The sequence below is a fragment of the Pteronotus mesoamericanus genome, unplaced genomic scaffold (assembly GCF_021234165.1).
Source record: "Pteronotus mesoamericanus isolate MK-2021 breed Mesoamerican mustached bat unplaced genomic scaffold, CSHL_Meso_final contig_657, whole genome shotgun sequence".
NCBI lineage: Eukaryota > Metazoa > Chordata > Mammalia > Chiroptera > Mormoopidae > Pteronotus > Pteronotus mesoamericanus.
In genome coordinates this window covers 18,379,162-18,398,671 of record NW_026555229.1, presented here as the reverse complement: position 1 = coordinate 18,398,671, position 19,510 = coordinate 18,379,162, and the positions used below count along the sequence as shown (strand labels likewise).

The 19,510-nt window shown below is 52.2% G+C and overlaps 1 protein-coding gene across 2 annotated transcripts in view; it reads left to right on the top strand.

Annotated features, from left to right (window-relative positions):
- The first annotated feature begins 3,071 nt into the window (after nt 1-3,071).
- The window catches only part of RGS10 (regulator of G protein signaling 10), a 32,829-nt gene continuing 16,390 nt past the window's right edge, over nt 3,072-19,510 (top strand). Inside the window, exons 1-3 of one of the 2 annotated variants that reach the window (XM_054581775.1) lie at nt 3,072-3,178; nt 14,152-14,270; nt 15,397-15,483. In XM_054581775.1, coding sequence (XP_054437750.1) covers nt 3,130-3,178; nt 14,152-14,270; nt 15,397-15,483 — 255 coding nt within the window. In that variant the 5' untranslated portion in view covers nt 3,072-3,129. Of the gene's footprint in view, nt 3,179-8,597; nt 8,653-14,151; nt 14,271-15,396; nt 15,484-19,510 lie in introns of those variants that run through there. The other variant, XM_054581776.1, reaches the window with a different exon arrangement.

The following is a 19,510-nucleotide window of genomic DNA, read 5'->3' as shown; positions in this document are numbered from 1 at the left end:
TCCTGGCCACCTTCTTAGCTCAGGAGGGATTCGTAAGCATGTCGTAGGGCACACCAGGGTGTTTTTCAGGATGGCAGGCGGGAACCTGGCAACCTGCAGAACATTTGTCTGCGCCTTACTTGCTACCCATCGTACCGGCCTCCTTATTTCCCGTGTGACGATTACTTGTGATTTTCTGGGGAAGGATGCTGCCCAAATCTCTCTGTCACTGTCCTGAGAACGCAGGAACCTCAGGGTCGAACAATCCTCGTCTTACAAAAGGGGAACCTGCCCCTGAGCTGCAGCATCCCTGCTGGATTCCATTACAGCGGAGGGGCGGCTCGATCTCCCGCAGGGGCCAGCAACAGGAGGCGTCTTATTATTATTTCTTTATAATTTTTCATTGAATTCATGGGGGTGTGGTTAGTCAATAGCATTACGTAGGTGTCAGGCATGCACTTCTATAACACACCATCTGTCTATTGCATTGAGTATTCACCAACAGGACACCTTTGCAAAGTCGAGCTTCTGGCTCCCGCCAACACTCTTTCCCGGATCTCCGGCTGAAACGAGCCCCGGAGACAGCACGGGGGCGGGGGGCAACGAAACCTAGCGGAGCCCCACACCGCCCCGCGCCCGCCCCGCACCCGCCCCGAAGCCCCGGCTACCCCGAAGCGCGCGGAAGCGCTGGGCTTCCTCGTAGCGCCCGGGCCCAGCGGCACGCACGTCACCGACAGGCGTGGGCGGGGCGCGCGGTTCGGGGGCGGGGCTTTGCGTGCTCGGGGGCGGGGCTTGCGGGCACAGGGGCGGGGCCTGGACTCCGACCCAGGCCCGCCACGCGGCTTTTCCCGGGAAGTAGAAGCAGAGATTCGGGCAGAGTCGCAGTCAGTTACCGTTTTCCTCCCTAGAAGGAAAGGAGGATTCCAGCCCCAAGGGCGACAGGCTGTTCATTCTGGGGCATGGGCGGAGCTTGCACAGAGCAGTATTAACAGTAGCTATGATTTTTGTATGTCATCTGTGTCCAGCTCGGTGGTGCCAGGTGCTGGGGGTTCTAGTAACTGTAGTTATCGCCTGCCTACTTTACGGATGCAGACACTGAGGTTTGGAAAGGCTAGGACTTACCTAGGTCACACAACTAGTGCGTGACAATCCATCAAGTCCAGGTTTCCTCCTAAATCTCTCTCGAGTCCACCCGCCCTGCCCCTTGCCGTGCGCTGCTCTGCCCCGGGCCCCTCCGTCTCTCTGCTCGTGGCTGCCGAGCCCCCAGCCGGCCTCCAGGAGCCTGTTTCTGGCCCCGTTCGATCTGTTCCCCTCATTACGCAACAACTTACCTCTGGAGATGGATGGGTGGTAGGTTTACAGAGGGTCCACTTTGTAATTGTTTTGCACTTTACATATGTTATCAACTTTTTGGATGTATTTCATGTTTAATTAAACATGTTTTAAAGGGGAGGAACCCTTCACTTTTGAGCTGGGCTCTAACCCTGTTCCTAGTCAACATGGTCCCCCCGAGTTGCAGCCGAAGACACCTGTAACCTTCACGACCAGAAAAGCCTCTCCCAGCAGCAAAGTACCCGAAGGAAAACGACTTTGCGGGGTGAGGGCGGGGAGGGAAGTGAGAAGCAATCAAAGGGCCAGAGACGGGGTGCGCTGGGACTGAGAGGGTGGGTGGAGAAATTAGCGGACTGGGAAGCTCAGAATAGAAGACATAAAAGAAAGTGCCAACTAGTGAAAATACTGCAAAAGGATGGGTGGAGGGGGGGGGCCAACGACTGGGGATCGGTTTAGAAAAATAGCAATTAGCTCAGCTAAAAATAAAGTCCAATTTAGAGACAAAGCCCGATACACAAGGAGAAAAATAAGACTCGCTAGAAAGACAATTCTTCGTAAAGCAAATGCTCAAGGAAATGGGGCTAATGACATCCCTTTTGGGGACGTTTTGCAGAAGAAATAAGATAATAGATTATAGTTGGGCGCGTGGCGCTGAGCAGGCGACTAGCGCAGGAGAGGGAAAAAAATCAGACTCAGAGCGCAGGCGGGCGTTGAGCGCAGTGTCCCCACCGGAAGGTGTGCCACATGTCCCCAAAGTTAGAGAAGTGTCCCCGGCCAGACTGTGCACGAGGAAGAGGCCTCGCTCTGCGCTGGAGCCCATGAACTTTCTACATAATCCCCCCGAGACCCGCTACTGTAGCCTCAAGGCCGAGGGCAGAAGGCGCGCAAGTTTCGGCTTCCACGCAGCACAGCCGGGGAGAGGGTGCCCGCCCGCGGAGGCTCGACTCACTCCCTTCGAGGGCGCCGTGCGCGGCCCGGACCCTGGCGACATCCCACAGGCATTCGCTGCCGTGGGAAGGCCCAGAGCCCCCAGAGTGTCAGGGCGGCAGGCCCGAGAGCTCTGGATACTGGATAAGGGTACGGGGGGCGGGGACGAGGAAGCGAAAGCCATGGACCGCGCCCGGGTTTTGCACAACCACGAGGCCTCGGCTTCCCAGCCTGTGAACCAGGAGATAACCCCTGCCGGCCACCCGCGGGGAATTTGTGCAGCACCCCTACCCGGAAAACACAAGCGATCCTAACACAGAAAATAGGGAGGCGCCACAATGGGTGAAAATTTAGGCATAGACAAATGTTAATACAGGGTGCCAGGTCCACCCTTGCCAGTACTCCTGCGGCGTCGTGCCCGTTTTTTGCGGCCGCAAGGAAAGAGCGGGGGACCGGGAGACACACTGGAGTTGGGAGGGACGGGCGCGCCAGGAGCAGCGTCTCCTGCGAGTCCCGCAGCGGCGAAGGGACCCGGGACGCGCGAACCTCTTGGGCAGCGTTCCTAAATCCACGGTGGCGCGGGCCCTTTCTGGGCTAGTGCGCTCATCCCAGGCGCGGGGCCCGATCCTGGGGCCCGGGGAGTCACCCGGCTCCGCCCTGGCCCGCCTTGGCACCCCGGGGCGGGACCCCGTGGCCCGCTCCGGGGTGGGAGGGCTGGGAGCTAAGAGTGCGCCACGCGGCGTCAAGTCGGGAGGGCGGCGGGGCGGGGGCCGGCCGCGCCGGGGCGGTGCTGAGCCGGCTCCTCCTCCCCTCGGCGTCCTCCTCGCCTTCCTCCGGCTCAGCCGCCGCGCGCCCGGCTGCACCGCCTTCCAAACCCGGGCGCCTGCGGAGATGTTTAACCGCGCGGTGAGCCGCCTGAGCAGGAAGCGACCGCCGCCAGGTAAGCTGCTCCCGAGGCCCGCGGGCTGGGGGTCCGGGAGCCCCGAGGGGCCGCGAGGAGCCGTGGGGCATCCTTCCCTCTCGCCGGACTCGGGCGCGGCTGGGCGATGCCACCCCGACGAGAACCCCGGCCGCCCGCGCCACTTCTCCCTGCGCGGTCCAGCGTTCCTGCGGTTCCAACCGCCGTGGGAGCGCAGAGCCCGAGAGGCGACTGGGGGAGGAATTTTGGCTGAGAGGAGGAACAGCAGCAGTTTTCTTTTTAGTGATTGGGAGAAAAGGAGATGCAAGATACTTCCAAACTTTGCATTTAGTATGGGCTCTAGGTTCCCAAAGCAGAACGTCGCGCGGGTTCCCGGGGGACTGGAATTCTCTGCGCTGCGGGCAGTGGAGCTAAGGATGCCCGTGCGGCGACCGGGGGAGGCACGGCTTGACCCCGGGCATCCGACTGGGCATCCAGGCTTTGGCGCCTTCAGTCCTGCACCGCGGAGCCGCAAAGTGGGGCCGTGAGGGAGCGGGAACACCAGGGTGGAGAGGGGCACCTCTCTAGCTCGCGCCCGGGAAACGCTGACATTACAAAGGTATCGGCTGGGCTGTCACTCTGGACCACCCTGAGCTACAGTTTGGGGCAACCTGATAGGACAAAAAAACCACCGCGAAGGTGAAACCATGCCCTTGGTTCCCACCTTTTTGTACGCAATGATGGCTGCGCCCCGTGCAGCGCTGAACGTGGGTCCAGGTCCGTGTTCGCCCTTAGGACAACCCTGTGGGTTGGTAGTGTCAGGACCGCTTCTCAGAGGAAGGAACTGAAGCCAGGGGCGCTTCGGTCACTCGCCCCGGGTCACACAGGAGTAGATGAAGAATCCAGGTTTGCCTGATTCTGGAGTTCAGAGTGACTTCTGCTTAGAAAGAGTTTGTACACGTTGGTCTCTACCCTCTTTCCACCTAATATCTTTTTTACGAGGGACATTGTGTTTAAGAGGATGGGCCTGGATTCCGACCGGCTGGGGCCTGGATCCCACCTCGACCCGGTAGGAGCTGGCGAAACTCTGTGTGTACAAGAGAAGGCTCTACAAAATGGAATAAGCTTAGCGACACCTTCCAGAGCACTTAACTGGAGCTGGTTTCCCATCCATCAGGTTATGCAAATCATTGCATTTAGTATTTAGGACAACCCTGATAAAGGAGACCTTCTCAGGGTTATTGTGAGGAGCTCATGTGAGTGTCAGTAGCCCTGGGAATCTTGCCTTGTGGGCTGTGGGTCAAAGCAGTGTCTTGTGGGCGCTCTTCTTCGCTCTTCGCTCCTGTCGGCTGATGGTGGACCTGTGGAACAGCAGCCGGAGCCGTCACTCCGGACTTAAACTCCTGGTTCCCAGCCTGGCTGTCATTTAGCAACTTGGGACACGTTCCTTGACCTCTGAGCCAACTGCTAAACTATCGAAAATCTGGGAGCGGGTTGCTAAACCACACCTAGCTTGAAATTGGCTATCGTTGGGTATTTATACTGGGAAAATCGACAAATGCTAAAAATCCGGCTTCCCGCCCCCTCCCCCGCCAGAAGAGCTGGTTTGCCAGGGCACTTCTGCGTCCATTCTCCTCCCCCCCATAAAGTGGGTGTCATAGAGTTGGAGGATTAAATACACGTAACGTAGGAAGCCCCTAGGACAATGCCTGGCATGTAATAAGTACTTATGTTAGTTGTCATCTCCCCCCCCGCCCCCCCCGTTCCTGTTATAATAGAGCTGAGGTGAACACCCGTGCACAGGTTATTCATTGCTATGGGTCACTGTGGGTTTGAAGTTTTCCAAACAGAACAACTGAATTATGGTACAGACATGGTTTTAGGGTGCCGTTGCATAGGGCAGGTTGTACCCCAGAAAGATCGGGGGCAGTTTTAGGGATACCAGTGGAGTATACCTCTTTCAGGACAACACATTTTAAGCCTGATGAAATGCTGGTAGGTCGCTGATAGAAAGATCAGTAGTTAAGAATCATGATTTGGTATTGGATGCCTGGCGTCCAAGGGCCAGATTTCCTTATGATTTTTAGGTTTAAAGTCTGCCCCCCCTCCACCCAGGGAAAGGACAAGGTGGGTTCTGCCAGCTGGTCATCACCCAGCAGCAGGGGGAGAAGAAGGAGCCAGTAAAAAAGGGGAGTGTGGGCCCCCGAAACAGAGGTGCTACTCACAAAGCCGGCCAAGAGACCCTCGGGGCCCTGTACTGATTTTTTTCTTTTTTTGGTGATTCTGAATTAATGTTATTCACACGGCCCCACAAAAGCTGGGTCCACCCCTGCGGGACCCCTGATTCGGACCTGGCTGTAGCCTTTCTCCCAGAGCCTTCTACTCTACTGGGGGGGCCCCGCAGGCCTCACGCGGCCCAGGGCGGCTGTGAATGCGGCCCAACACAGAATCATAAATTTACTTAATTTGAGATTTTTTTGTGATCCATGCCACAACGTATTTAATGTGTGGCCCAAGACAACTCTTCTTCTTCCAGCGTGGCCCAGAGACGCCACAAGGTTGGACACCCCTGCCCCTTTCCTGCTGGAGACAATGTCTCTAAGCTCAAGGTTTGGGGTTCCCAGCCCCTTATTCTCCTTCCTGAGGTTTCTCAAGACGCGTTTGCCAACCCTGTGGGAGAAGATGGGGAGGAGCTGACATAGGAGGCTTTCTGGGCCACGCCCCAGCCTCACTGATTCAGCCCTGGGGACCGAGGCTGGAGAGAGAGAGAGCGGATGATTTTCGTGTCACTGAAATGTTAAGACCCACTGAAGGATTTTTACTCCCCCCCCCACCGCCCCCCACAACCACCTGCACTCTTGCTAGTAACCGCGACACTATGCAGTTCAAAAAGCAAAGCCAAAGCCACAGCCCTGCGACCAGACCAAGGCCAGCAAGGGAATCCCCACCTGCCAGCCAGGCTTCGGCTCTCCCCCAGGCCTGTTATGCATTATTCCCTTTCACTTTTGGGACCAGTTTCAGATTTATTGCTGGGCTTAAGTTTTTATTTAAAGATGACAGTTGACATAGCAACTTAATGTCTTTGTGTTAACAATCCAGCAGCGGGGCGGCCTTAGGCCCTGGGGGAACTTTCCCTGCAGAACTTCCCTGGCTCCTGCCAGCCTTGGCATTTTGGGGGCGGGGGGAGCAGGGCACAGAGAGGCCGAGCGGGCCCCCAGGATGTCACTTTATTCGGGTGTGGTTGGTGCCCAGCTGGCTGAGTCCACGGTGGCAGCCCTGAGCACCGCCGAGAGCGGCCTACAGCCTGGTGGCTAGAGGACCTCCTGTGCTTTACTTTCACTGACTTTGTCGTTGAACTACTGTCTCCTTTCCTCACTGTCAGGGAAACCTAGACAGGTGCCCATTTCCTGGGTGAACTGAGTCACTTCCCCCCGGGGTTGAGTAATCCCCTCAGCCCCCTGATGCTGGGCTCTGGGAACTGGTTGTTTATACTAAATTTACTCTCACCAGCGCCTTCTGCTTCCCCGAGATAGCTCCTCCCCGGTAGCTGCCCCGGGGGTGGCTGCGGAGGCCGCGGGGGCCACGGGCGTGACAGCAGCAGGTCCTCGATAAGGGCTGTCAGGAGGCCGACAGGGCGATGAAACAGTCCCTTGCAGGCTTCCTGGGACAAATTTCTCTTTGAAGCAAGTTCCCATTTCTCGAGGGCCCTGCCTGTGGGTTGGCTCTTCTTTCTCCTGTGCGCGGCCATGAGATCCCTCATCTGGCCTGCCCCGTCCCCTTCCCCTTCACCCCACTCTGCCCCTGGGTGGCTGCTCACGCCCACCTCTGCGCCTTTGCTCCCGAGGGGGTTCCCTGTCCAAAACTGGCCTCCCTGCTCCAGCAAACTTGCTCTTCCAGGCCTCCTGCCTCCCCTTCTCTCTGCCCCTGACATGCAGCCTGTCCATTTCAGCTTTCCCTGGACAGCTGCGGCGGCCACCTCGGGCAGGGGCTTGCCTGGAGCCGCCCATTTCCAAAGGGACAGAGCCCAGAACACAGATCTCTGACCCAAGTCCAGAGCTCCCTCCATGAACTCACACAGTATCCATTTAGTCACCTCGGAAAGTGTATTTAGAGAATGAATAGGGAGAAGATGACTTTTCTCTTTCCCTCCTGCCTCCCCGCCTCCCTGCCTCCCTTTCTTCTTTCTTTTTTCTTCTTCCTTTTTTTTTTTTTTACTTCTATCTCCAGACAGGACATTAAAAACAAACAGTGCCATCATCAACCATCTTTATGATTCCACAGAGGCCGGGATGTTTTAACACCCCAGGTAGTAGGAAAGATATAATGTAATGTGAAGAACTGTTCTGCTACACAGCGTCTCCCAATTGGGAGAGGCCCTGAGCTGGGGGGCACCCGGGAGAGGGTGTTGGGAGAGGCCCTGGGCGGGGGCGGGCAGGGAGAGAGGCCCGTCTTCCCTTCTGTAGCCTTTAAATTTTGCACCGTGTAAGTAACTACAATTATCTATTTAAAAAAAAAAACAACCCCAAAACCAAACCAAACCACCAAAGCCCCAGACTGCCTTCCTCTATCCATACCACTCACTTGGTGAGTATTTCCTTATTCTTATTCTTATTTCTTCATGAAGAGAACGTCATGTCTGCCTGTGGCACCGCGGACAGGTGGCCATGAGGGAACTCCTGGTCTCATCTCCATGAATTTTAAATTCTGTGACAAAAGGGGCCCCACCTTTCACTTTTTGCACCTGTCACGGCCCTTTCCTTCCCAGGCGCTCCCACCTGACAGCCTCAGGTTGAATCCTAGCTCTTCTGCTTCCTTGCCTGCTCCTTTGGAGCCAGTGATTTCACTTTTTTGTGCCTCAGTTTCCTCATCTGTAAAATGAGCCAACAGTGCACTCGACCTCCAGGGGTTGTTGGGGAGCTGGGGTGGGATCTCGTAGGTGTTCAGCGAATGCCAGTTATGTTTATAGCTGTCATTCTCCTCTCTGCCTTGCCCCCAAATCTATCAGAGAGACACAGCTCTTACTCGCAACAAACGCACAGCCTCCCCGACCCGTGCTGGGGGGAAAAAGCCACGTGCCTGGAGTTAGGGGTCAGGGGAGAGCGACAGAGAAGGAGAGTGAGGCCACATGTGTGAGTGAAGCTGAGGTCCCAGGGGAGGCACGGGGGCTTCTGGAAAGTGAAAAACGTAACAACATGGTCTTCATTCTTCCCCCCAGGAGAGGGCTCCTGGGTAGTTTTATGTTCTCTGGGCCTTTGCTTAGAAAGTGAGGATTCTAGGGAGGCTGCAAACCAGCAGTCCGGCATCCTTATTTCCTTCCTTCTGGTAGAAACTAGAAACCAGTGGCCATCTGTTGTTTAGTCCACTCAAAAGAGGATGTTGAGGCTTGTTTTTCCTTTGGACCCAAGGGTGCTCGAGAGACCCGGGGCCCCAGGCCTGTCTCACACAAAGCGTCTCTCAGAAAGCAGCGGATCTTGGGGCTGCGTGGAACCCCCCTGGTGGATCCCAGAGCATGGCATGTAAGGAGTGACCCCCACCCCCTGTGGCAGATGGCATCAGCTCGTCCACCTCCAGGGCGCTGGGGGCGCAGAATAGGGGCTGGGGGGGGCGTGGGGTCCAGACCCAGGCGCACAGGTGACCTTCGGAGGTGCAGCCCGGGCACTTGGCATTTCCTGAGGCCTCAGGCCCGGGTTGGAAGGGCCTCCCTGTTTCTGGGCTGAGCCAGCCCTGTCTCTGCAAACTGCCTGCCCTGTTCTTTTATACTGGCTATTTTTATGATTACTTGAACACTTTTACCTTTTTATTATTTTCTGCTAATTGCAGTTCACACAAATCTCCTTTCCCAGGGAAGCGCATGCCTGATGGGTAGTTATTCTCAGAAGCTAGATACTGGAGCTGACAAACACTTAAGCGATATTTAGATAGAAGATAGAGTGTTTCCATGACCCAGTTTCTCTGGAGCCTGACACAGGTCGCCAGTTTGGACAAATGGATTTGCTGCTTCTCAGTTGGGATGATTTTTTCTTTTAATGTAATATGTTTGATGTGGTATATATAGGTGGTCTGAGGTTTTAAAAAAGTTTTCTGGGGTGTGCACTTTCCTTGAATATTTTCAAGGGGTAGAGTGTGTGTGCATGTGTGTGTGCATGTTGCATGCGTGTGTGTCTTGTACCAAACCACTTAAGAAGTTCTGGCTAACATTTCTGCCTTTTCCTGGGCTTGGATGTTTATTTTCTTTGATAGACTGTGAGTGTCAGGGGCACTTGGGACGGACCCTTTGAGGGCATAAGTTGCCTCTGCTGTTGAGGAAGCTGGATATTAAGATTTTGCTAAAATATTGTTTGACTTGGGGAAACCGCCAATGCAAGAGCACTGCCCAGACCTTCCTGCAGACTAATAGCAGGAATCCATATCATAAGCAGTCAATTCCAGGTGCCCTTTGAGTATGCATTTCCAAGGAATTAATGTGTGGAGAAGGTCTTTGGCAGATATGACATCAGAGCGCCTATAAATAATGCACGACGCAATACGCTGCAAGAACTCAGCCTCAGCCATCTGCAACTGGATGCTGCACGTCTGAAATAATGGCTTTTACTGAAGCCAGAAACCACACAGAGCAGCATATATGTAAATGGGAAGCGTATGTGCGTGTGTTTGCGTGCTAGATGATTCTGGCACAGTCTTAAAGGAGTTTCTGCGCAGAATTGGACTTTTACCCAGTTTTCCCAGTCTTCTCCCACAGCGTAATTCTCTCTTCAAGGCCGTCACGTTCTGGCCTCTGTGAGTGTGACGCTCAACAGATAACAACAACAACAAAAATGACAGTAGGGTGTCATGGTAAAGGGCATGCGCTCTGGGGCAGGACTGTCTGCGCTTGACCACGATTCCCATTTCCTATTTGGGTAACCTTGCAGATTATTGTGCCTCAGTTTCCTCACCTGTGAAGTGGGAATAATATGAACCCCCTCAGAGGGTCATTTTGAGAACTGCATGATGTAACCTATGTAAAAAGCTCAGAACAGTATCCAAAACATTGTAAACAGTTTGTCTTATTAGCTAATGACAGATTAATCTGAAGACAAATTTATTGAAAAATAAGTATTGTGCCTGCAAAAATCTGAAGATCTAAAACGCTTTCAAGAGCTCATGAGGTTTAAACTATTTTTTTTTCATTACAAAAATGTTTTACAATTGAACTAAACAACAATAAAAAGTAAACAGAACTGGACAGAATGGAAACTTGTTATCACTAACGGCTCCTTACTAACTTGAGGATCTGAAAGCTGCTTAGAAAACATGTGCAGTTTTTTTTCTCCCTGTGCATTCCAAACCTACCTTTTTGTATAATCCATCTAAAAGGGAAACTTTATCAATAAAAAAGGAAAGAAGACGACCCAAGTGGCAGGAGTTGGGAAGCTGGGTTTTGCTTTAATCTAAAATCCAGATAGTAAACCTCCTTGTTGTGGAGAAAGGTTATTTCTTTCTCCTGCACATTATTGGGCTGATTATAACATTTCAAGTGAACTGAGGTGGCCTAGGGAAGCCCTTACTGACTTATCGGGTTGGTCAAAAAGTCCGTATGTTTTTTCTCATAAAATAAAAACCACATTTTTATTTTTACTAATAACTTTATTGATTTGGATATTTTGAGTATGTCGGCTCTCTCCCACGTGGTAGAACGTTGATTGTTCTCAATTAATGTCTCCGTTTGATCACTGTCAACTTCAACTGGTCTACCCGACCGTGGAGCATTGTCTAGTGAGAAATCTCCAGCATGAAGCTTCGCAAACCACTTTTGACATGTTCGATCAGTCATAGCACCTTCTCCACACACTGCACAAATCTTTTTTTTTCCGTTTCAGTTGCGTTTTTACCTTTCTTGAAATAATAAAGCATAGTATGCCAAAAATGTTACATATATTCTTCCATCTTCAATATTAAAATGGCTACACAAAAATTCATCAATTTTGATGTTTTTAAAAAAATACATGCTGATATGACAGCTGTCACAGTGCAATCTAACAAAGCTGTTTTGAGTGAAGTTAAAGACAACTAGGCACTTCTAGAGCCATCTTATAGAAAAAACCAAACAAACCTTTTGGCCACCCCAACACCTCAGAAAATAGTGGATGTCTGCTAAGTAGGGACAGATGCCGGGTAATGGAAATGTCCTGAGTGAAAGGGCAAAACCTAGGGTAGCACCAGATGGTGTGGATCTCTGCTCAGTCTCTTTGAAAGTTGGGAATAAGCACATGGAAAAGAGAGATGCTGTTTGTTGAGCGGAGTTTGTAAATGGTGATCTATCCAGATCTATGTACGTATTATCTATCTATCGATTGATCGATCGATCGATCTATCTATCTATATATCTATCTATGTATCTACCTACCTATCCTCTCTCTCTCCCTCTCCCTCTTGTCTTAATACCAATCAAGGCGGATTATGAAAGAAAGGCAAAGCCAAGAGCCTTAATCAAAATTGAAAGACAGTCAGGTTCCATCCGGCTGGCCTTAGCTGGCTCACCTTGGGTAGGTCATTTACCCTCTGGACTTTCTATTTTCCAGGCTATATAAAATAAAGCAACTAGATTAGGTTAGTGGGGTTTTGAATTTTAAAACTTCTCATGCAAATGAAAGCTGGCACGGAAACCCAACATGCAAAAGGATGAGAGCACGAAACAGAGGGTGGGGGGCGGCAGTTGTTGAGTGGTGGGGACAGCCATCTTACCTCTCCGTTAGCCAGGACATCTGGTTAAACAGAGCACTCTTCGACTGAATGGGAATCCACCGCGTGTATTTATTTGCATGGTCGCCTATCAGTGAAAACCCCATTGTGGTTTGGTTTATTATTGAAAAGAATGTCAAGAGCTCTGGAGCCCTTGGAGGCCCAGGTTGAAAACTGGGGACCCAAGCAGTGGCTCTGCAACAGCAAGGGAAACGTGCAGCTGCCAAGGATTGTTCCTGGAACAGCGAACTTGTGTCTCTACATTTATTTACTTAAGAGAGGATCTGCTGGGGAAATGGGTCAACTGTCAAACTGTATCCTCTGGGTGAATGAGTGAAATGCTTGGCAGAATGCACCCTGTAGCAGAAATGTCTTATAATAACGATCTCTTAATTCGATTTACACTTTGTTGGGAAGAACTGAGTGTTCGAAGGCGTGCCATTCTAGCTAGCATCTGCAAAGAGAGCAGAAAACTAATCTAATACCCGCAAACCGAAAGTTCACTTTAGAGGAGCATCAGATCCATTTGCGACATGTTTGAGTGAGTTTGCTTCTCAATTAGAGGAACGGATTTGCCCGGAATCATTCCCTTATGCGCTCCATCACCGGGACGTATTGAAACACAGCCTTCCTCTGGGGTTCTGGCTTCTGCTTTACGTAGCCTGAGTCAGCCAGAGAGTGACTTAAGTCCAGGTAGTTTTCCCAGATGCTGGGAGGTGGAGTCTCAGCTGCTTGAGAAATTAAAGCCCCTGTTGACCACTTGCTAGAACATGAGAGGTCACACCTGCTGAGTTACTATTAAGTCCAACATATCCTGATACAACTCTCCTCTCCAAAACACAATGGCCCCTAGTTATTTGCAGCAGTTAACATTTATAAGACTTTTTCACTTACCCTTTCAAGGTGATTGGCTGGGCTGATGTCTTTTATTATTTTTTATTTTTCAATTACAGTTTACATTCAATTTTATTCTGTGTTAATTTCAAGTGTACAGCATAGTGGTTAAGACAATCGTATATTTTACAAACTGTCCCCCTCCCCACCCCAGATTTGGCTGATTTCTTAATTAAAAGGCTTATTTCCTCTTTGATTCAAACTTTTTAAAAGAAATAGAAATGTGTCTCTACTTTGAAAAAAACAGGGAATGGAGAAAAAAATAGTAGCTATAAAAATAGTACACTTGGGTCATTATGGTACGGAAGGGGAGGGAGGCTCTACCACTCGCCGGGTAACCTGAGGTATAGGGGGTTATCTTTATGTCACACGCAGACTCTCGGCCATGGTCACGCAGCTGGAATTGGCCAAACTGGCTGTGGGACGCGGGCCCATCCCAAGTGACATTTCCTGGTTTTCCTTTGACTTTAGGAAGGGGCCAAATGCTGTCGGACGAGACGAGTTTGTGTTGTCGCTTCCCCCGTCAGGCCACGCTGGCGGTCCCCTGTCCCCTCTCCTTTGTCGGAAGGCTTCCCAGGGTCCTGGAATGGAGAGGGCGCAGACGGGCGGGAACGAGGAGCCGCTCCTTGGCCAGGCCTCACACGCTGTCGCCAGAGTGATGCCGGGCCGTGTTGGAGCCCGGGGCGAGAGGAAAAATCAGTAATAACGATCCTGTCTTTATTTAAAATTTTGGTATTTTCCTCATAATGGAACGGTTCGCAATAATTTTTGTTTTTCAAAGTATTGAGTGAAAATATCCTTTCTCTCGAGGCCTGCGTGTTTTGGTAACCCCCTTGCATTCTGCGCCTGCGGTTGGTGGCTCCCTTGTCCCGCCCTGGTTCCGGCCCTGGCACATACTCTTATGAGTGTGCCAGGCAATGAGCCGCAGGCTGCAGATACAAGATGAGATGTACAGGAGCGCTTGGATGAGTAAGAGTCAGCTGTGCAAGTGGTCACGACTCAGCATGATAGTTCCGGGACGGTGCAGAAAGTGCAATGGGGAAGGAATCCCCGGGGAGCCGAGGCGTCCTGCAAGGGGGTCTTGCGTGAGACTTGCCAGGGGACACGGGGGTGGCGGAGGATGGAAGGGGAGTGTCAGGAAACGACACGCCCTTTCATCACTCCGAGCCTCAGTTTTCCTCATTTGCAAAATGGAAGGCCTGGGAGCACCTATTTCCGCAAGGTTGTTTGTTGTCAGGACTAGCGTGAGTGCACTGGGTTAAGCACCTAAAATAGGTTCCAGCACCTCCCTTAATAGCTGTTAGCCACAAGAGTGGCGATGATGATGACGACCCTCGTATGCAGATACTGTCATATGACACACCTCTGGGCCGTGTCCACAGTGTGACTTTGCTTTGCAGACGTCCACGACGGTGACGGGAGTTCCAGCAGCGGCCACCAGCACCCCAAGAGCACGGCCAAATGGGCAGCCTCTCTAGAGAACCTGCTCGAAGACCCCGAAGGCGTGAAAAGATTTCGGGTTTGCTTTTTTCATTGTTGATGGGATCGAGTCAACGCGTGAAGTTTAGATGCACATGGGGAGAGCACAGGCCAGCTTTTAACACTGTCTGTCCCAGCTCGAGAACAAGACCGTCTCCCCTGTCAATGCCAAGGTGGAAAGGCTCCCCGGGGAAGCCACAGACCGGCACCAGGGGGCGTTCCTGTAGCTGGACTTGGGGGCAGGGCGATGGGGAAGAGAGACCACGCTTATGGGCAGGGTCCACAAGAATGTCCAGCTCTGTGACACCCAGGAGGGAAGGTCTGGGTCTTTTGTGTATTTTGTTCCTCTGTGTGTTGGGATTATTAACAGAATGAGACATGCTAGGCGACAACTGGCAAAGTGAAGTCGAACTTCGAGGTGGCTGATGGATGGGGAAGTGTTGGTGCTGCCTAGAAATAGCGATTTTGGCCAGCAGCAGCCCCGGTGTCTGCTAGGAACAGCTTGTGTGAATTTGAAGAATGCCCTGTATCTGCCTGAGTTCCACCCAAGTCCTTCCTTAGGTCCAGGTCAGGCCAGGACAAGCCCTCCGGGCCCCGGTCTTCAGCGCCCGGGGGCGGAGGGGTGGCAGGCAGGGCTGTTAACATTCCTGGACACCAGACCACTGTGAGCTCTGCCTGCATCTCCTGGAGGACGCTTTTCTGTGCCGCTAACCCCCAACATCCGCCAAAGGAGAAAAATATACACCTCCAACTTAAAATAGTTTTCATCGTGATGGTTTTGGACATGCTTAATATAGGCTTTTTTTGTTGTGTTTTAAAAAAAGGGGCCTGCTTTTAGAGGAATGTACTTTATTTAAACACTGTCTGGGAGGAACTAATATTTCTTCCACTTCAATTTACTTTTTGGTAATTTATTGTTAGCTTAGAATTGTGAGGAGACACTTGCTTCAGTTTTGCTCTTCCGTAGGATGTCGAAGCCATTAAGTTCAAATGCATATGACATTTCAGCTTTAACATTAATCATTAGCTTGGTTTTTCAGGGTGGAGTTTTCACTCTCATTTTTTGGATTTTGCCAAGTCAATCCTTGATGGGAAATGTATTATTTATTTGTTTGTTTGTTTTGAAGTAGAATACTGTTTTATATTTTTCTTCTCTGTATTTATAGGAATTTTTAAAAAAGGAATTCAGTGAAGAAAATGTTTTATTTTGGCTAGCATGTGAAGATTTTAAGAAAACGCAAGATAAGAAGCAGGTATTTCTTCCACTTTATAATTATGTTCTCCCTAATTTTTTTTCTCTCCTTATAAACTTAAAGCTGCCATTCCAATATATTTTGAAATTCCCTCAAGAAATCTGATCCATATTGGATTTAGGAGAAGATTTAAGCTTCGGGTTAGGTGTCTTGTATTGCTCAAATATTCATAATTTTAAAGAGGGTGTTAATCCATGTTTAAGTGGGGCTGTGCAAATGGACAAACACTTACAGCAAAAATAACAATTTACGTCATTAGTTCATCGCCGTGAACGATTTCGTTTTGCCTGAATAAGTTATGAGGATGCAGCCCCGGGAGTTGGGCACGTGGGCATTTTGTAAGGAGGTAGCGAAATAATCAGCATATGTGGCGATTCCAGAGCAGGGCGCCTCAGATGGGTTGTCAATTATTCAATGTATCTTTACAAAACATCCCGGAGTTGGCAGGCATCCCACGGAAAACGTTTCTGACTGTTCTCCTGGGTAGATGTGTGCTCTTTGCAGGGGGCAGCCTTTAAGTCCAAGGTCAGCCAGCGCTTCTGCCTTTGAAGGTTGGGTGGAAGCGGGGGTGGGGGGGCAGGGTGGGAGTGGACGACATTATGGGGCAGGAGGCCTGGGCTCTGGGAGTGTTTGTGAGGCCTGTGCCTGCGTACTTCTGAGAGGCTACCGGCTCAACGCCTACCGGGTCTGGGAAGCAATGTGCGTGAGTGCGGCTTTTGGTGCAAGGCTGTCGGGAGCGGTGGGGACGGGGGTCATCAGGGGGCCGCTGCCGGGCCTCCAGTGGCTGCCGCTGGCTGGGGAGCTGACTTTGGCAGTGAACGCTTTGGGGCCTGTGGCGCTCTGAGCTTGCCCTGCTTCAAGATCTGCCCACCTAGGTCTTCCCTTGCCCCCCGCCCCCCAGGACCCCGAGGGGCCTTTCTTCCAACATGTCTTCCCCCACCTTCAGCCCACGGCTGCCTATTTCTCCAGGGAAGCTGGATATTTGGATTCTTCTGTGAACCCAGAAGAATCTTATAAGGTTCTAACTAATTTTTAAAGAAAAAAGTAAAGCCTGGCCGGCCAGACAAAACACATCCATGGGCAGATGTGGTCGGTGGGCTGCCAGTTACTGAGCCTCGGTCTCTGAGGCTGGAATCCCCACAGGTGGCAACTGTGACGTGTTTGCAGACACGGCTTGGAAAATGTTCATCATCAGTTTATTCAAAGCCTCTTCTGGACTCAGACGCACTTTCCCCAAGGTGGAGCCATGTGGCCTTCCTTTCCGCAGGGGTGAGGGTGGGTTCTGAAATAGGCTCCCTGTTGCTTGCATTTCCCAGGCCGACCTAGAGCGCCATCCGGGGTATTTCATTTCGTCAGCAGCTTCTATTCCCCGGGTGACTTTGCCTGAGCCTCCCAGGGTTGAGAGGAGAGAGGGCCTGCTTTGGAGAGCCAGGGTGTTGGCCGCGGCCCTCAGGAAGGCGTGCCCTCTATTCTCCTGTGCCCACGGCACTCAGGACAGGGCGCAGGGACAATCTCCCAGAAATGCTGGGCAGTGCGGTTGATTGGTCCAGCCTCCCCTGAAACCCTAGCTCAGGGCCGAGCAGGGAAATGAATATCCGTTCCTCTGCCTTGTTCGCTGCATGTTGGAGGCGAGAGGAGCCTACACGTCGGCCAGCCCCCCTCTCCCTGGACAAACCAAGCAGTTGAGGTCCCTCCTCGGCCAAGCTGGGACCTGAACCTGCACCCTGAGGTCCCCCAGTCATTTTCCCTGCACATCATGCTGGCGGGTCCTTCCATCCAGCAGAGTTCGCAAGATCTCTGTGGAGTTTCTACTCAGGGCCAGGCCTTCCAAAAACTGTGGGGGACACAGGGGGACAAGACAGAGGAGCTGCTTTGGGGAAGAGGCTCCAGGAGGGAAGCCACTCGCGAGTGTGATGAGCCTAGAAAAGGGAAGTGCAGGCTCTGTGGGAGCGTGGGCAGCGGGCAGCCCGGAAAGCCCCCAGGGGAAGTGACTTTTAAGTGGACACCTGAGGTGGAGTTTGGGGGCGGGTCATGTTGCCGGAAGAAGGGACAGTGTATGGGGAGCCGTTTCTGGAGAGAAGAGCTGCAGGAAGACCAGGTGGCTGGAGGGCCATGCTCTGCTGTGCTGGAGGCTGGCAGGCGGGGGCGCCACACCTGCAGGACGCTGGAAAGCCCTGTGGTAGGTCCCATCGGCCCATCCACTTCCTACAGACGGAGCTTCCAGAATCTCGCAGCCCTCCTCTGCACCCCGCACCCCTGACACCCAGACTATGACTCCTTGGAGGCTGTGTCCCTGAGCCTGGAATGGGTCTGGTGGTGGCTTCAGCGCTGTGCATACCGCTCGCCGGCAAGGGCCTGAGCATGCCCACGGTTCTGGAAGGGAGCGAGCAGCCATGACACCTGGGGTGTCCAGGCCTGTCTGGGTGACCGCACTGAGCCCCATGGCTCCTCCCCTCCTCCCGGGGCTGTGGCGGGACAGATGAAGCGGCGGCTGGCCCACGCCGCCGGCTGGGTGCAGACAGAGCCAGCACGCAGACCAGGGCGCGGACTCCGGGGCCTGTGAGCTCTCTGGTGGGTCCGGCTGCAGGGGAAGTAAAACCAGGAGTGAGCTCAAGTTACTAATTTAGAGAAGCGGAGGAGGACGGGAGCACGGGGAGAAGTCTCCGCACAGATTTTCGCAACTGGACTTGTTGCCTCAGGAGTGTGTTGAGGGTTGATCTCTGCAGCGGCCTAAGGCAGCGGGGGATCCATGCGAACCTCTCTTTGGCCTCCATAATTTTAAATGGGATCTGGGCTGGTGTGTTTTCCATTCTTTTACTGGGTTTATCCAGCCAGATCTCTCCTTAGCTCTTACCGACTTAGCTGGTCTCTTACAAAGTTTCCTAATTTCTTTCCGGAATTGGTTGCGTTTCCCTGTGCCACACAGGCTCCCTAGGTTTGAGGCCTTTGTCTGTCTTCTCCCCCAGTGTATCCAAGTGCTTGGAACAGTGCCAGGCACATGGGACTTCCGGCCCTTTCCACTCAGATCAGCTGACACCTGAGGATGCGCCACGGGTGGGGGCCTAGCCTCCCTGTCTCTCACTCGGTGCTGCCGTCGCAGCCTTGGACTTGAGAGGTGAACATGAGCCCATCCTACTGATACCGTGTCCTCTCTGGTCTGTGACTCAGCTCTCTGCAGGCAGGAAAGCAGCCCCTCATTCCGGAGGGTCTTAATACTCTGCATTTATGGTGGGGAGGGTGGGGCTGTAGGAACTTGGGAGGGTGGCCCCCTACTACCCCGCCCTCCTCAGAGTTCCTGGGGTGGAAGTACCTTCCAGACGTTCACAGTCAGCAATCAGCATTCAAAGCCGTTCCCTCTGTTTGCACTTTATGGTTTAACATTTTTCTATGATTTCCCCGTGAATTAGCACGTGAGATAGATCTATCTTCTAAAACAAAGCAGCATTTGTGTTTTAGAAAACCTCAGGAAAAGCTCGAACAAGCTGCTCTTTGGCTACCCCTGAATTCCTTCCCTTCTTTCCTTCCTTCCTTCCTTCCTTCCTTCCTTCCTTCCTTCCTTCCTTCCTTCCTCCCTCCCTTCCTCCCTCCCTCCCTCCCTTCCTCCCTCCCTCCCTCCCTTCCTTCCTCCCTTCCTTCCTCCCTTCCTCCCTCCCTCCCTCCCTCCCTCCCTTCCTCCCTCTCTCTCTCCCTCCCTCAGCACACGCTCCTTGGGCCACTTACTTTGTGACAAGAAGGACTGAAATGAATATGGCAGCCTGTACAGATTTGTAAAAACTAAACTGAGAGTCGGGGTGGGGAAATAGCGAGGGGGTGCAGGGTTTCTAATCGTAGCTCTGAGAGCCGCTCGCTCGTACTGGTATTTAAATGTGATAATACCTTTTAGAGTTAACAGGCTTACAGGGGGGAGTCTCTTGTATTTATTCTTTTTGTTGTATTTAACACTGAAATTTAACCCAGGATTTTAGATGGATTGATATTCTTATTTAAAGTAATAGTAAAGATTTTCCTAAAAGGCGGAAACACTATC